At 39.3% G+C, this 18236-nt stretch overlaps 2 protein-coding genes across 8 annotated transcripts in view; one reads left to right on the plus strand and one right to left on the minus strand.

Moving 5' to 3' along the window:
• Positions 1 to 9611, minus strand: part of rec114 (REC114 meiotic recombination protein) — a 43624-nt gene extending 34013 nt beyond the window's left edge. Inside the window, exons 1-8 of one of the 6 annotated variants that reach the window (XM_027281680.1) lie at positions 9463 to 9611; positions 9335 to 9418; positions 6179 to 6268; positions 2523 to 2606; positions 2114 to 2287; positions 987 to 1061; positions 566 to 757; positions 55 to 261 (exon numbers count right to left, since the gene is read on the minus strand). In XM_027281680.1, coding sequence (XP_027137481.1) covers positions 593 to 757; positions 987 to 1061; positions 2114 to 2287; positions 2523 to 2606; positions 6179 to 6268; positions 9335 to 9418 — 672 coding nt within the window. In that variant the 5' untranslated portion in view covers positions 9463 to 9611 and the 3' untranslated portion in view covers positions 55 to 261; positions 566 to 592. The other 5 variants (XM_027281678.1, XM_027281681.1, XM_027281683.1 and 2 more) reach the window with 5 other exon arrangements.
• The window catches only part of hcn4 (hyperpolarization activated cyclic nucleotide-gated potassium channel 4), a 76834-nt gene continuing 67633 nt past the window's right edge, over positions 9036 to 18236 (plus strand). The window contains exons 1-2 of one of the 2 annotated variants that reach the window (XM_027281676.1): positions 9036 to 9157; positions 11692 to 11970. Coding sequence is in view for 1 of the 2 variants with exons in the window: in XM_027281675.1 (XP_027137476.1) it covers positions 13911 to 14596 (686 nt within the window). In the remaining variant the exon portion in view is untranslated. Of the gene's footprint in view, positions 9158 to 11691; positions 11971 to 13315; positions 14597 to 18236 lie in introns of those variants that run through there. The other variant, XM_027281675.1, reaches the window with a different exon arrangement.

The following is an 18236-nucleotide window of genomic DNA, read 5'->3' on the forward strand; positions in this document are numbered from 1 at the left end:
AAATAATATTTTTTTTTATATTTCCCAATTTCATTTGTTGAATTTTATTTTTTATTTTTCTCTCTCTTTAACTGTATAGCATGGCTATAATCCTATGCAATATGTATTCTTAAATAGATATATGGAGGGCAGTTTGTTTTACTCAGTGAAGCTTTAATATTGTGGGATCACTTGGAAGCTGGCATAGCAAAATTCACTGCTGTAGCTGCATGACTCCTGTTTCAATACAATGTATCCATGTGTGTTGGGGTGGAAATGGACCTGCATTAAAGTGGGAACAGAGGGACCAGAGTATATAGCCACGATCAAACATATGAGTGAGACCAATATTTTTTTTCTGAATAAAAAGTTCGAAATTTTTTTTGTTCGTTTTCCATGTGCTTCCTCTAACTGCCTAAATGCAATACAATTAAAGACTTCTTCTTCAGGCCATATACCACAACAACTTATGCCTAACAACATTTTGCACAACATAAATAGCACAGCAAGAAACACTGCACCACCATCACCACCAGGCACTGCCTACACAAACTGTTTAAGAAAAAACACATTGCACTGACTTGACCTTTCTGCCTTCAGCTGTTGTTGAGATTTACTCTTCAAGCAGTTTCCTCAGCTCCCCCTCCACCTTCTCCACAAATGCATGAAAGCTGGGATCCAGCAGACAAATTCGCAGGAAGGGCTCCAAGTCACCTTGTGCCAACGAACAGTGGCGATATGCTCGAGGTAGAGTCACAGCAGTCTCTCCCAAGAGGTGCTGTGGAAGGTCCAACAAATACTTTTTTTTTCACATTTAAATTTAGAATAAGAAACCACGTATCCTGGTTTAGCCTATGTTAGTGTTTGTAATTAAAGTAATTAAATAAATCAACACTCTGCTCCTTATGAAAATCAATGAAAACACTGCTCTTTAGTTAAACTTACAATGAATATGATGCACAAGTATTTTGTTAGTTGTAAGCTCTCACTTTTTAAAAGATCAATACCTGGATGAGACGCTTGATTGACAACGTTCCTTGGACAAGGTCAGGCTCAACTCCCATGTCCTTCCCCTGCCCAGTCTGACGAGCCGAGGTTACACACAAAGGAAGAAAAAAGATTTGACGAACACAGCACGACACCACAGGGCTAAGAGGCCAATCAATGGCTTCATTACTAATTGAACGATAGCCACCCCTCAAAGCTCTTTCATCTTCACTGTGAACTCCTTCAGTGTGTCTGTTTACTAAAGGTCACATTTAAACCCAGGGCAGAGTCCCTTCCTTTCCCAGTCCTTCATGTTAAATGTTGTAAGCTAGATGGCTGAAGTTTTACCCAGAAGCCAATTTAACCATAGGGTCTAAGTGTTTGAAAGTAAATAACAGGTCACTACTGAAATGAAGCATACCTGCATGATGGACCACCAACAATCCGTGGAGTATGAATTTCAACTGGTTAAATACTTCAATTGCATGTTGCATGTTGTTGGTTTTTAGCTTTCAGATAAAAATGTTTGCTTTCAAAATCAATTTGACTGTTAAAGACAATATAAAGAACATGTTTCTTCAGTGGTTTAAAGGGTATGCCACTTTGATGGATGTAGTCATAAATGAATTATATTGTGCTATTTTCCTGTCTGTGTGTGTGTTTGGGGTGGGACATACTGTATTCTACACCATATATATATGTACTGTGATTGGCTAATGACTGATGTGCAGTATATACGTATCCTCTATCCCAGTCCACCTACTGTAGCTGTAGTGTCACCTCTAAGAATAAGACAGTATTGTATATAGCACCATCTAGTGTGTATAATATGGCCACTGTTCATGAAGCTGACCACAGCATTGTGACAATACGGTGGATTAAGCAGTGAGTAATGACTATATGACAGCTTCAATTATGCTGACATACTTTTTTAAATTTACGAAATACTGTGCAATAGTGGTGACGTAGGAGGTCAGTGCCTCATTTGAACCAAACCAACACTATGCAAGGAGAAAATAAAACAGTAGATCTTTCATACTGTACAGCTACAGCCTACTTTGAGGATTTCTATAGGCAACACGTTTTAAATGTACAAACATCTGATCTGTGTGTTGTGATTACAATATAGAGCTGTAAAGTGGCAAACCTGTAGCACTGGTGCAGAGATTTCTGTGGGGGACTGATTAGGAAGCAGCGGGGTGTCATCCTGAGTGGTGACAGGCATGTACTCCATCAGTTTTTCCACAGCACTTGAACACTCCTTTATAGCCTCTGCCCTGCTCCTTCCATAAAACTGCATCCTAATCATGTGGCTCTCTCCCTGCAAACAACTGCATTCAGTCTGACAATCTTAACTGGGCCAATAAAAGTTGTGGTGTGCATGTTGCTTTTGTGACATCAGCATGTCATTAAGTTATACAAGGCTTGGTGGACAAGAAACTAAATATATGTAGGCTATATATAATGATCTTCATTTTCCAAGGGAATTAGGCTATTAGGACAGACCTTGAGAAAATACTACCTATTGTGGGATTGCAATACATCTCACGACTCACCTTCACAGTAAATCGAAACATAAGGTTATCAGATTTCTGGTGTACTTTGACAGAATCAGAGCCACACAGCAAAGGGATTGTATCCTGAGAAAAGACGAGAAAGAAACATCTTCAACAGCGAGGACAGGAAAACTGTCTCATACGTATTAAATGTAAACAATGTAAAATCATCTTCTTTTGTACTACACCAAATAACAGCATAATCATTTTCACTCATTTACTCACATGAGTGAAATGAGTGATGACATGAATGTTCAAAAAAGTCGTTTATAGTTTTATCAAGCTGGCTGGAAGAAAATAATTACCTCAAACTGTCTGCAGGGGTCTCTGTTTACTCAGTAACCCCAGCTTTGGGGCTTATTATAAGCTTGTTACACACAGAATCAAACAAGCAAATGTATACAACAATGGATTAATATTGTGATCAGCCTGTTTTATTAAATGTCCTCAATTCATACATTTGTTTTAACAAAAGAGGTACATCAACAGGATTTTACAATGCCACTGCACCAGGGAGTAGATGCTCTGTGCTACTGCAGTACCATTATTCAACATCCAATATTAGTGATATGCATTTTTCAAACCAAAAGCACTATTGTGTTTTGTATTTATTAACAGTAACATGTATACGCAAATGGTGGGACTCATATATATGTATACACACCCCTTGATTCTCTCTGTTACAGCAAATTTCTGTTTTGTTCTAAGACAATTCAAAAAGTTTCCTTCAGCCTAAACCGTCTGTATTCTCTGTATTGAAAGTTCCTGAGCATTCACTGCACCAATCTATAATAGACCAGTCTATCATCCTCGGTGAAAGCTCTCTGCAGTCTGACCTGAATATCTGTCTGGCTCTGCACCCTGGCGCAGCAAGATAGCTGTGTCACCTGCCAGAACTCTATTAATGAGACAGTGAGTAGTCCCTCAAATTTCTGTTGTCTGCAGGGCAGGAAGTTAACTTTTTTTGTCTAAAGGCCACAACAACTGCTAAATTCCCCAAATTCATGTTCTACTTTTACTATTTTACATGCTTAACCAGACTTCTGCAGTGTAACACCTTGAGATAAGAGTTAGGCCTACCTGCTTAAAATGTTGGTTTAACACACACGCGCGCGCGCGCACACACACACACACACACACACACACACACAGTAGACCAGGGGTCTTCAACCTATGGCTCACGAGCCAGATGTGGCTCTTTTGATGACTGCATCTGGCTCACAGACAGGGGAGAAAGTAAGCCGGTACGGTCCGGTACTACGTACCACTAAAACATTCAATGGAGGTACGCAGTACCAGGAAGCCCTTATTCAGAACCAGTCACGGCCGCACTCTGGGTCAGAAAATGATCCGCTAGCAATATGCAGTCTTGAAAACGTCTGTTTAAAAATTGTTTTCAACTCATTCCGAATTGTTTCTGAACTGTCCGTGCTGTGTTTTAGTCCATGCTCGATGGAGCCCTCTCTCCCATTCCCCTTGGAGAGAGCCTGGTGGTCTCCTCTGCACCCAGCCTTCTAAACGTGTACCACACCTTTAATGTCTTTACATTTGTTGCAAAATGTCCCAATTAAAGTCAGTAGGAGGGTAAGCAGTTGTGTTTCGTGTTATTTTGTTCAATTTTAACGATACAGAACAACTCGGAAAAGAAACTGCTTACTGTATGAGCTAATGACCGGAGATTTCACTCAGCAGTACGTGAGTGCGCGTCTACATCCGAAACACAGTGGTTGCTATGGTGATCGGTGCATGATCGGGACCATGCAGCACCAGAAGTCGCATTAATGTTAAGAAGTATTTTGTTTATTATTGGTTAGCTTCACTATAACAATGTTATTAAAAAGAATAAATTCAGAGACTTATTATACTTATAAAAATGCACGCATTTATTTGTATTCAGTGTTAAAAATATTATATGGCTCTCACGGAAATACATTTAAAAATATGTGGCTTTCATGGCTCTCTCAGCCAAAAAGGTTCCCGACCCCTGCAGTAGACTTTAGTGATTCCTTGCCCTGTTTGTCCACAAGTTTTGGCCTACTTGTGGTAGATGAACATGTCACTTTGCTGTGCCAAGGCTGGCAACAAACCGCACAAACGCACAAACATGACAACAAATGTCAAGCATGTAAATTTACTCCCAACCTGAGTACTATGTAAAAAAAATATTTATAGCAAAATCTGAACCGAGCCTGTAGCGAGTTTAAGCTTCACATGAGCCTGAATCCAATAATCTTTAACAGATTTTGAACTTGTACCCAAAAAGTTCTGAGGGACATTTGGCTTGACCCAACCAAACAATCCAGTCAAATCCCACCAGATTTGCACGGAAATGTCAAGCTCTTCAGCAGAATATTTCATATGGCCTTCATCGAAAGCCTTTCATCTGGAAAGCAGATTTACATCCCAGAAAATCTGCTGAGAGAATGCAGAATTTTTCCTTTAGCCATTTTGAGAAATTTGAAATATGCTAATACTTATATAGTCTTCACATTAAAAAAAACATATTATTGTTAATTGCTTCATTTTAACACACAATCTTAAATTAAGACAATAATAATTAGTAACAATTACCAGTGTCATGACAATTGCAGCTGTAGCCTTAAATGATTGCAAGCAATTCTCCTATAGCCACAATTTATTTTTTGGGTACACTGTAACACTCATGCAACATAGTGTTTCTTGCAGACGCTGTTTCTCAAACTATGGTACAAGTACCACTGGTGGTACGTGAAAAAACATATCAACATCAACATATCATACTATCAAACTACTACAAAACATCTAATGAAAATAATTTATGGGACCACTGGAATGTAATTTGAAATAAGTTTTGCATTTCCTGAAATGTTTAGTTTCAGTATCCTAATATGTAATCACATTCTTGCCTGTAGCAAGCATGCATAAGCTCGGATGTGACAAAAAGATAGTAAGCAGAGGTGAAATAAGTGGTTCAAAAACTCTGCAATTGTGGCTCCAAATAGGAAAAATCTGAAATATAAGTGTGAATCAGGAGTACCACTTTTAAACAAATGAGCTCTTGTTCTTGAACCAGTTTCATTCAGGATTCAACAATATGTAATCTTCCTATTAGTTAAAAAAACCTGCCTCCTGTGTGAACTGTTGCTGTAGTTGAACAGGGTGGGCCTAAATTGCTGTATTTTAAACGTCAGTCATAATGGCAGTACTTTGAAAGCCTGATATTTTCTGAAGTGGTACGTAGAGAAACACTGTTCTAGAGTAAAAATGTCACAGTCTTATGAGCTAGAAGTCAGTATGTGAATATCAAAAAGTGATGTGGACCACAAAAATGCTAACATTTTTTAAACTGATCGTTTCAAGGCGATCTGAATAACCTTTGCTTATGATATTTTCATATTTCAATCCATATATATTACTTGTTCAAAATACATATATGGAAACCCACAATCAAGGTCTTGCATGTTTGTTTGTTTTTTTCTGAGGGGTCTGAGTCAAACAAGAAACAAAGTACATTTAAAGAAAAGACCTTCTCACCACCCACAAGCACACCCATGAAGGTGAAACTAATGTAATGTAAACTAGTGTACCAAGATCTGGAAAATAAGACTTACTGGTCAGGTGATGAGTGCATATTATGATGGACAAAAGCCATCAATACAGCCACATAGTCCTCTTACCAAGCTTTCCTGTTCTTGTAATACCAGCAAGTATCCAGGTTCCACAATTGTGAGGACAATATCCGGTTTATTGCCATTTGCCTCAAATACCTAGTGAAGAGAAAAGAATATAAGCAAGTGCAAAGTTACGATGAATAATTTGTTTTCTTGATTAACTCGTGACAGATCTCTCTATTTTAGAGGGTTTTATTTTGTATTTTCCAGTTAAGTGTTATCACAGTTGCACTGCCCAATGTAGGCTGTGAATGACGCTCACAAATGCCCTGAACTGCATATTTCACGGTGCAACTGCAAACTCAGTTTAAACAAATTGGAAGTCATGCCTATTACTGTTGTTCTATTCTCAGAGTTTTCACATGGTATACTGTGTAATCTATGTAGATTTTGATGTCACAGCCATCCATCCCTGTCTCCACACTAAACATACAGTTCCAGCTTGCCATCTAGAGTTTGATGCAGTTAATGGAAGACAAAACCACACTCGTGAAAGCAACACTTCTTTCATTTGCTATGCCACCCAACAGCTCCTCTAAAATCTCAGTCTTTCTAGTTTGTGACATGATATTTTGAAACTCAGTTGATGGTCAGTTAAAAATGAATATCAAATTGAGGGACACCTGAGTATGTGTGACATTAGCCAAAGGCCGCAACACAGTAGTTTTCAAATGATTGTCCTATCTATGAAACAAACTACTACTCAATCAAGCCAGTGGTCCTCACCCTGGGGTCCAGGCCCAGGCCTTAGGGGGGCGCCAAAGCTCACACACTTACTAAATCATTTATACAAAAGTCTATCTATAAATCTACTCAAAATCTAACATTTCTGTCCTGACTCATTAAAAATAGTAGGTTTCTTAGTAGATCACAACACAATGACCCCTCAACCTCTGTGACAGTTTCATCAGGTCATCTAAGGCCTCTGCTCTCTCATACTTGTTCTTGCCTGCGGTCAGAGCATCACTATTTCATGAATGAAACAACGTGTCTGAGAAACGTGAAATAGGACAGTGAGACACTTCTGGCAAGAAGCTAAAGGATGACGGCATGAAGACATGCAAAGAGCACCAACAGCACCAGGAAACAAACAAACAAACAAACAGAAAAAAAATTACATCTAACTCTGTGTGTGTGCGTGTGTGTGTGTGTGTGTGTGTGTGTGTGTGTGTGTGTGTGTGTGTGTGTGTGCGTGTGTGTGTGCACAAAAGGTTAGAAACTGCTGACTTAGGCTGTGGTCATAGATTCAGAGTGTAGTTGTTTATTGTGACACTGTATTTACTTTTTGTTCATGTAAAAGTTGTTTTATTTGACCAAGAGGTGCCACCACCTCAATAGACAATGTGACTGATATCAAATCTAAAATATCATAATTAGTGATAAAATCGCCATAGCTTACCTGAGTCACTTTGCCTGACAGACCTGTTCCATCAAAGATTTTCATTTTGACATGTCCCGGCAGGACACGCACAGCTGTACATAATAAAATTAACGATGGCTGAATTCCATTTAGCAGCTCCTGTTTTTCGATGTCCTGGTTTGGTGCATGTTGGTCTCATTGTCACACTGTCGTGGTTTACTGGGACACTTGAATGGAACAGAGCCATTGTTAATGTTATTAGTAACACCTGTGCTTTTCCTGCTACCACAAGTCAAAATGTCTGCTGGAATAAAAGCCTATGAGACCCAACAGCTAATCCACAAAAGCACCGAATTCATTTTGCTCTGTTGAGCTTTTGCAGATATAACTTTAAGTTGATTTTTGATTGATCTGCTGTGTCTATTTCTGGAGATCTGTTTTTGTGTCTTGAAGTGCATGTTGAGTCATTTGTTTTCATATCAACTGCCATGCGAGTACCAAAACTGAATATAAATCAGGACTGGGAATCACAGCAGAACTCTGTTACTTGAAAGTAAACCTTCAAACAAAGAGCCTATCATAAACTGGACTTCTTTTTTACAGGCAAAAGTTGCATGCAGCAAACACTACTTTTCCCAATTTCATATCATAGTTAACTAAATATCTTAAAAGGTCCTGTGTGTAAGATTAAAGTGGACCTGAGGCGGGCCGAATGACATGATCTGTAACGACACTTACCTGTCAATCAAGCGGCCAAACTGTTATTTATGCAGAACTTTAGGCATTAACTTAAATTATCTATAGAACCAGGCTGTTTATTTCTGCTGCCATTTTAATATGCTAATGAAGACGCACTTCTGCAGCCTGTCTCAAGCGGCCACTTGAGGAATTAGTTTCACACTGCTCCTTTAAGTTTTCCGACTGCTGCTCAGTCAGAATAAGAATCCAGAGCATCATGACTTTTGACATTTTATACACAATTATTACTTGATTACTCAAGAGCACACAGGAAAAGTAACCAACACTTAACATATCTATTTGTGCATCCAAATGGCAACACTTATCTCTGCTCGTTTTACTTTTGTACTAAACCACAGATAATTTGAGGTAGCAAACATAACGCTTCATAGAAACTTTGTTTAAATGGACACAGCTCAACTATGGTTGTGCTTACAGTAAATATAATTACTTCTACTGATAGAAGTACCCTTTGGTCTGCTCTGTCTTGGTTTAAACACTTAAAGCAGAATAAAGTGTCACTATACCATTATATTATTGGGAAAATTAGGTTAATAAAGAACGAAATATCACAACCTGCATATTTTTTTTCTTCAACTTTTGCATTGTACAACAAAGTTTTTCAGTCCAGGCTACAAACTCTATTATTAAAGTCAAGGAATAGTGAACTGTGATATTTTGTTTGGAAAGTCTTAGAGATTATAAATGAAATATCTTCGTGTTAAATTAAATATCTTCGTGTTAAATGAAATATCTTCGTGTTAAATGAAATATCTTGGTGTTAAATGAAATATCTTCGAGTTAAACAATCTTCTGCTGCGGTTGCCATAGCACCGTGGCTCTGTAGCTGGGCTGCCGGGATACACTGTTGTTATCCTAGCTAGCAGGTAGGTCCCAGATTAAACTTTAACAACAAATGAAGTGAAGTTAACTCATATTTGAGTAAGCAAAACTGGTGCAGTGAACCAACACACCTGTAACGACGGAAGCTTTTACCTGCAACATTGTTTTAATTAGGACTAATCGCTGCTAACGTTAGCTTAACATGAAACTAGGATGGCTACCTTCCAAGGAGCTCCTCCTGTCTCTGCAGAGCCCGGCACGAAGCGGCCGTGTCTCTTTAACCTCCATGTCTGCCTGCTGGCCATGTCCAGTTTCAAGCTCCTTGTGGATATTTTTCCCTGCTGGCCATGTCCAGTTTCAAGCTCCTTGTGGATATTTTTCTTTTCTAGGAAACTAACACCTGACGTGCTAACTTAACTTTAAGTGTCTTTAACTTTAAGTGAATTCAGGTTAGTCCACCGAGTTCCTCTGGCTTGACCTTGAGAGGGACTAATATGTCTGCGAGGGTCTGGTCAGAAAAATGTATTTTTTTTTTCCAGGTTTGTGCAGCAAGCAATACTCTTATGGGTTCCTTTGCATTACTAACCCATTTCTTTCTGAAAATATATAGTTTAAAAAATAAAATGATAAGCCTTTATGTATAATTTAAAGTATTACACATCTGTCTGTCTGTCTAATGTTAACACAGCAAAGTCACTGTATAAATCCTATAATATCTCGCTGGAAACAAATATAAAACGTCAAAAAGATAAAAACATTCCTGACATCAAAATACTGAGTGAAGTTTAGAAAGGATGAAGATGACAGACATCAGTCTCAGTATCAGACATTCACCCTGTCCTCTGTCCTCCTCTGATGAGATGAGTGAGGATGGGGCTGGTTTACAAACACAGAGCTGTTGGAGCTTATTTGAGCCATAAGAAATAATAATTAAAAAAAAATAAAAACATGGCAAAGGTGGCAAAGATGTGAACCCTCCAACGCTTTAACTTGTGGATTTACAGTCGATTATAACATGAACATATAGGGGGGGGGGGGGGATCATCCTCCTAGAATTAATTAATAGATTACTGTAACAAAAGAGTAGAAAATAGGACATCAGATCAGGGAACTTGATATAAATAAACTGTCAAGAGAGTGCAGAGCTGGGACCAAAATTGTATTTAAATTGCATCTACTATAAAGTTCATCAAACAGTACAAAAACACATTATGTAGAAAGTGACAAATCTAATGGAAAACACAACTTACAGTATGTTAAGAGAGAGAAGCTAGCCAAGGTGCAGTGCAATGTGTGTATGTTTGTGTGTCTGTGGAGGAGTTCAGTCAACAGAGAGCAGGGCAGAGCCTGCGGCGTGACAATAAATAAATCCCAAAAAACAAAAGGTCAAGAACTAAAATCTTTACTTGCTTTACCAGTAAAAATAAACAGGCTATGACAGGACAAATAATTCACTTTTGACAGAGCTCTTGCACCCGTGAGACTGTGGACGCTTAAGAATGGTTTTGGCATCTTCTCTAACCTTTACAGTTACTGTTTCCAACAGAAATCAACTAAACAGTTACAATGGCATTTAGCCAATAAAATAAAGCGATATAAAATCTGCACACTGTGGCTGGCGAGTGACAATCAGAGGGAGGAATGTGTCAGACATGGGATGGGCCAGAGAAAATGACTGGGAACTGTCAGTGAGATAAGGTCGACATTGCAGTCCCTTTAAACACACCAGTGTGTTTGCGATCTGCTGCTTGTGGGCTACGATAACTGCTTAGACACATACTGATGCTCACCAGCAATAGTACACATTAGCATGGACGATCCCTAGTGATTGCTGGCAAAGCCAGTACCAGATGGGCTCAGCCTGCCAGATCTGCTCGGGACTCCTTCTGCATTTACAGATGACATAACACATTAACACATTATGATTAGCTGTACGTAGGAAAGTGTACGATACGAGATACTGTGTGTTTGTTGCACAGTTCATCATCGTACTGCGCATGTGCAACTCTCAACAGAGTTGGGGAAGGAAATGAGATGCTAAGAAAAAAAAATGGCATGTTTACAGATGTACATATAAGTCACCCTATCATAAACTTTATCTGCACACAATCGAGCATTTTTGCCTTTCCCAACTTCCCATCTGAGCAGATAGATAGATAACCTTAATATACTCTAGGTACATTAGTTATCACATTTGTTTTATGGTAACAAAGACACTGCATGTTATTTTTTTACAGTCTTGATACAGATCCCTTAGATTTGTTTATTTATTTATTTTATTGAGACCAAGATGTATATGAAGTGGGACATTTTACAGTTAAAAGATCAAAGAACACGCCTGTGCTGTCTGGTGGACAATGGTGACACTGTTTCTGAATTGATCTGAAACCTTGTTTGGCATTGTGTAATTTCTTGTTACTTACTGTCTGAGTTATACATTGATATGAGTATATCTGCAATATGCTAATATCAACCAGAGTCCAGCTCTATTTGATGTCTGCCATATCTAGCTCAAAGCAGTTTGCTGGTCAACATCCAGTCTGATTTCCCCACTGTATTTCTTTCTTCCCACATCCAGCTGCCAACTTGGCTAACGAGGGAGGCACAGCACAGCATAGGTGCTGAGACAGAAGATGACAGAAGATGACAGAAGATGACAAGAAAAGGGATGATAAACAAAAAAATCACTCACATAACTAAAGAAAATACCAAGATAAATACCAAGCAGGACATTTAACTTAGAAGTGACAAACTTTAATGGCATAAATATTGTCTCTGTGTGTCAGCCGACCTGTCCAAGATGTACCCCACCTTTCACCCAGTGTCAGCTGGGATAGGCTTCAGCCCTTCACAACAGGTAAGTATGACTAATGGCTGGGTGTTTCTAAATTACCTTAGACATACGTATATTTGGAATTTCTACACATTCATTTCTTGTTATCTACAATATGTTTTCAGTAACCTGATATTGGACAATATCTTGGTCAGGCTTTATATGATTTTTCTGACCACTAGCTAAGGTACTCTTTATCAAGCTATCTGAACAAATTCAGCCTCAGAGCGACTCTTTGTGCTTTTAAACCGTGCTTTGCACCACTTTTTTTTTTGTTTATGTCTCTCTCTCAGTTGAAATTGCAACAAGTGGGCTCATTAAAAAAAACTCTTAGAATACGTGTGTATGTGTAAACAGCTGGGAGGACTTTCACTGCAATGCGTGCATTTGTAGTTATAATTGAATTCAGTTCATTCATTTTTGAACGGGGAGCCAAAGTGACATGCAAATCAAGTACAGTAAAAAATGCCCCTTAATTGATTTTTTTTAAAACGATTTTTGCATTAGCAATATGCCCTCTGGATTATGACACTTCAGACAAAGCATTCATATTGCATTTAATGTGGCATTGTTCACTGTATTGGAATATAAAAGTCTTTCTAAGAATTCTGATCTACCTTTGAAAATCTTTCATCTGTTAAGCCTTTGTCATTTTGCCAAATTAAAATTTATCACACAAAGGAAATTAACTGCATACACTGAAACTGTCCTCATTTTAACATTGTGAATGCATAACACAAAAGCTCATAATTCAGGATACCTGTCACTGACAAAGGGACTTTCTTTTTGTTTTGTTTTTTTAACATATGGTGAATTATTTGGGGAGGGGGGCATCGTTGTTGTTGTTGATATTACAGAGATGTGTACATTTGGGAAACATAGCAAACTTCTTAATTGGATTATTCTCATGACAGTATGACTTGGTTTTTGTTTGTTATCAGCCTAGATAAGAAGAAGATATTTCAAAATATATTTATTGATCCATTCTACAATCTGGGTGTGTTGTGGCACCATACGGATATATCGTGAAGACTAAAATCATAAGTTGACAAATAATATCAAAATACCATGTAAGCATGCACTTATTTATATGTATCACAGTTTGAGAGGTCACACGCAATCCAGCAATCCTATGGGCGCCTATTGATAAAATACATTCTGCCAAATTAGACGAGCCTATTCCAGCTTCAACTGTATTTGGGTGCGCAAATACGCAGTGGATCAGACTGATAGGGAAGGCAAACAGGCTACTGGGTTCTCTCAAGTGAACAATGGGTTTGCATTGCCTACCTGTAGCCTTAACTTAAGCGAAGGGGAGAGCGTTTTAAGAATGGGACGAGCATTCCCCTTTAAACAAGGTGGGCTGAGCTTATTTGCAGTTCTCGCTCCTATGGCAACCCAATAGATCAGCATCATGAATATTCACAATTCGCCAAAACGCATCATGACTATGGATCAGTGTCATCAGTGTCTGGAATGCTCTACTGTATTTTGCATGATTGTGTCGCGTTGTTTGATGGCAGCTGGCAAGACATCTGGTGAAAAGCGCATCTTTCGTCGTGCATGACCTTTCCCTCGTCTCCATATCACGGTCCGTCGGCACGTCCCTCACATGTCACGCTAAGGTGACTTTCAAGCAGTTTTTTCCACTTTTGCGCACAATGTCGGAACGGCACAAAGATGTACATCGGGGACGAAGTGGCCAAGCGGACCGCCCAGGCTGTGCGTGAGGACATATGCAAACTGTCAGGTAGTCTAATTACGAAAAAGAGTATCTCTCATCTGTTTCAGTAGAGCCACGGCGGTCCATGTCATGTGTAGCAGGCTTTCAGGGCTTCAGATTAGCTCCAGACTGATCGCTCTCACAAACAGACAGGGAGCGCGGGGCTGGTGGCAATAATCGTTTTAATACAGCCTAACAATCTGGATTTATTTAATTTCCCCCACTGTTTCTCAATGTCATAATGGACAGGTTGCACTCCTCCATGCGTAAAAGGCTCTACAGTTTGCCACAGCACATTGGACAGAAAGCATCCATAATGGGCGAAGGAGAAGACGCAGACAAGGACACCCGGAGGAAGAGTATTAGGATGAAGCCTTTACCGTCACCGTCGCCGACCTCTGGGGGAAGCTGCAAAGGCATCGGGGAGACCAAAAGTGGGGAGTCTGTGATTATGGAGACGGACATAGGGAGACCGACAAAGACCAGCTCAAATGGAGATTGCCGGAGATTTCGAGGCAGCCTTTCGTCCATCACAAGTCGGCATGTGCACGATTCTGACTCGGCGGAGGAGAGGCGCCTCATCACCGAGGGGGATGTCACCCCGAGCGAGGAGAACCCCCCCGGAGCCATCGGCGATGGGCCGCCGGAACAAGGCGCACAAGGAACCAGCGGTGGCGGCGCTAGCCAAAAAGATTCCCCAGACCAGCAGTCGGGGTTTATAAAGTTGGATGGCATTGATCAGATTCTGCCGGACGACGAGAGATTATACCAAGCTGGGTTCATGCATAGACAGTTTGGAGCAATGCTTCAACCAGGGGTCAACAAGTTCTCCCTGAGGATGTTTGGAAGTGAGAAGGCGGTTGAACGGGAGCAAGAGCGAGTTAAATCCGCCGGATTTTGGATAATTCACCCGTACAGTGATTTCAGGTAAATTTAGACACCTTATACACATGCTCTCCAAACAACAAACGGGTTAGAGTGAAGCGTCACGTTAACGTCGATGTAAGCACAGGCCCAGATGTGTTGATCATTTATTAGGGCATTCATCAGCTTAAGAGCAGCCCATTCATTGTTTTACTCAGCCTTATAGAACCTACAACACTTTGCATAGAAGGAGGACATTTACCCAAAGCCACAATTACAACCAATTTGGCTTAACTGCATTATAAAAACGTCACATTTGACTAATTAGTTTATAGATTAGATAGAGGGATGTTTCTGTGCCATAACACAGCAGTGGAATTATATTCATTTGTCTCGGGGTATGCACATATTACTCGGGAGGCCTGTAGATACACTGTGCTGTGTTATGGAACAACCCAAAGACAACACAACCTTCGCTAATTAGGCCAATTTACCAATCTTGGGCAGATGCGATCCATATGGATAAGTAATTGAAGCCCTTTAGTGGTTTATTCTCCTTTATTTGGGCAAACCTGTGCACAGGGGAGGTGATTTATCATTAATTAAGGGTAGTGATCAGGCCTTCACTTCTCATTGTCTTTAAAGGCTTACATATATTATTGTCCCATTATATACAGAAAGGTGTGTGTGTCATTTTATTTTAATTAAATTAAAGCTCTAGGGCATTTTTTTTTAAAATGATAGACATGTTTGATGTCTGCATTTAATAGAGTTATCTGCTCGAGTGACAAACTACAGCTGCAAGTCTAGGAGCACTCCTTTGTTGGCCTACAGATTCCTCTCTGTTGTTAGTGCCCTTGAGTTTGTTATTGGCCATGTGCATCTGATTCACAGCCACATGGAGGCTCTGAACTGCTGCTGAAGATGAGATTTAAGGTCCTTCATCCTTGCTTTTAGGATTATAGAATAGCTGTCGCACAATGCTTGTAAACAATTGTGGAAAATGAGTCATACATTTTTTAGCAGAAGTTATTGCCAAAACAGTAACACTGTGGCTAAAACTACAGACTGTACAAACTATAGTACACACAAGTGTGTATATGATTTTGATATTATTAGATGGGCCTCATGCAATGATATGGTTGTGATGGAAACATGCTCACATAATTTGTTTCCTTCAAACTTGAAAAAACAAAACAAAAAAACAACCCCATAGAGTGCATTGTGTAATGAGCCTATGTTTTTTTTAAAATTGAACACATTTTGCTCTCATTTAATAATACGGGTAAAACAGTTTCATTACAAGCTGTGTCAGCCTTTGCAGATGGGTCACATATGCATCTACTATATACCATTTAAATCATGTGGAGACATTTCTGTTGCGGAATAAGAATTTATAGAAAGACTGCCATTTTTATACAAACTTGCCTAACCTGCCTGATTGGGTATGATGGTGTAATGACATGTGATATAGAAACACACTTACCACAAAAAGTGTGTTTTTCTACCTCAAGAATAAGATGTCTGACTTGACTGAGAGAAATGTGAGTTGTAGTGCGAGTTGCTCACAGGCCTGTGGTGTCAGTGGAAAAGGCTAAATAAGACTCTTCCTAGAATAGAAAACAGACACATTCATCTGCCTGTTTATCCTTAGAGAAGCGACAAATGCGGTGTGGTGGCTAACATCACCGGATGTTGTCTATTGAATTTTGATTGACACATAGGGCAGCTGTCATGAAAAAGAAAAAGTTGTTTTTAATTGTGCAGAAAGAGAGAGGAAAAATGTATTTCAGGTACAGCCAGATCCAGGTGATCAATTCTGTGATGTGGTTTATTCTTGATTAAGAATCTGTTTGTCTCCAGTATTTTTTTTCCAGTGTCTGTTCAGTCAAAACCTGTAAACAAATGCAAATCTGCCCCAGGCATCTCAGGCATAATGTTGTTATTTGCAGATATGCTTATGATTCTTATTTCAAAATCCACACACAGGTCATCATCATCAAGTGAGACATGTAATAAATAGTTTTTTATTATGCTCCTCTCAGCTGGTTGTGTTTCTTCTGACCCCCACTGCTCTGTTACTCACTGTGTTAAATGTCATGAGGAAGGGTGATTTGGGGCTTGGGGAGGCTGTCCTGATACTGAAAGGTCAGAGACTTGGCACCAACCATCAGTTTTGAAGTGTCTTTAAGCAAGATGCTGAAACAGACGCTCTGCACAGCACTCTGTGAATTAGATGCATGTGTGACACTCAGTGAGCTGCACCAAAATAAATAGATAAATGAAAATACGCAAAGTGTTTTAAAAAATGAGGTTAGCTACCCACTTGTTCTAGGTCTGAGGAGGGATACTGTATATTACCATAATTAAATATTTTGGGAATCTGAGAGCAGTTTTCTTGTGGTTCAATCACTCAATGCTATGATCACATAATCACTCAACTCTACAATTAAAACCACAGATGTGGCACTCAGTCAGGAGAATAAACAATGTGCCAGTGCTTTGGCTAACTCTGGATGGAAAAAGATTCATGTTCAGATAAAGCAACTTAATTCATAGAGTAGATTAAAGGATAAATGCTTGTTACTGCAGGAAGTTCAGATGTTGGGTTTCAAAGATGTTTGAAACCCATCTCCATGTAAGATGGATAAAAAATTTTTTTTTAATTATGTCAGTGAGTTAACACAGCATGCTGAGATGAGTTACAGCTACTATTTTATTTTTAATGAACTAAAGAAGAAACATGATTCCTCCAAAATCAGGATCCAAGACAGGGAAACATGACTGCAATTAAAGTACACAAGTGAGACCTTTTAATGGGCCCAGTGAAGAGATGGGTCTGTGTGACTTAAAGTTTTATTCCCATGTCTACATCAAAGCTTTGGTACTATTTGCTCAAATTAGAGTGTCACAAGAAATCACAAAGTCATCGCTGCGCCGGAATTCAGCAAAATCTTCTCTTGTCAAGTATTGTATAATGCTAAGAAGCAAGGGAGGAGCAATATCTTGCAAGGGGGAAAAAGACGGATTAAAAATGGCATCATAATCCAATCTACAGCCTCATTTCCAGATCCAAAGCTGAACAGCGTCCTTCGATTCTGAACAAGCATCTTCCAGTGAGCAGATGTGGTCATTTAACCAGAGAGTTACATCTACAACCCCCACAAAAAGAGACAAGCATTCCTATAAAATGACCGAGTCATATGGAGAGGAAATAAGGATGATTATTACTGTCCTTGGCCGTAATATATGTGTGGGGGTTTGATAGGATTGTTGAACAATATAATTGATATTGAGATTAGTTCCTCCTCAGCCCTGCTCCTCACTGGATGCAATCTGCTATGCTCGCTTAACTTGCTTCTGTTGAAAATATGACTTTATGTTTCCTATTATGTACCATAAGCTGTGCTGAGACCCATCAGCATTGCTTGTTCTTGGTCATAAATAGAGATTGTATCAAAGTCGTATGATGCTCATTGCTCCTTTTAAAGATAATAGAATATTTCAGTGCTTGATTGACAAAATGATAACCCTCTTATTGAATGGATTCTCTATCTTGGTATGATGAAGACAAGGTGATGATTTTTTTTTTCCTTACCAGTTTGCACAGGGTCCTTTCAATAGATTCTATCAATGCAACAGCATTGTGCAGAGTTCTAGAGAAATGATGCGATGTAATATTAGAATGCAGCCCTCTGATCGT

Source organism: Larimichthys crocea, chromosome VIII, assembly GCF_000972845.2.
Source record: "Larimichthys crocea isolate SSNF chromosome VIII, L_crocea_2.0, whole genome shotgun sequence".
Taxonomy (NCBI): domain Eukaryota; kingdom Metazoa; phylum Chordata; class Actinopteri; family Sciaenidae; genus Larimichthys; species Larimichthys crocea.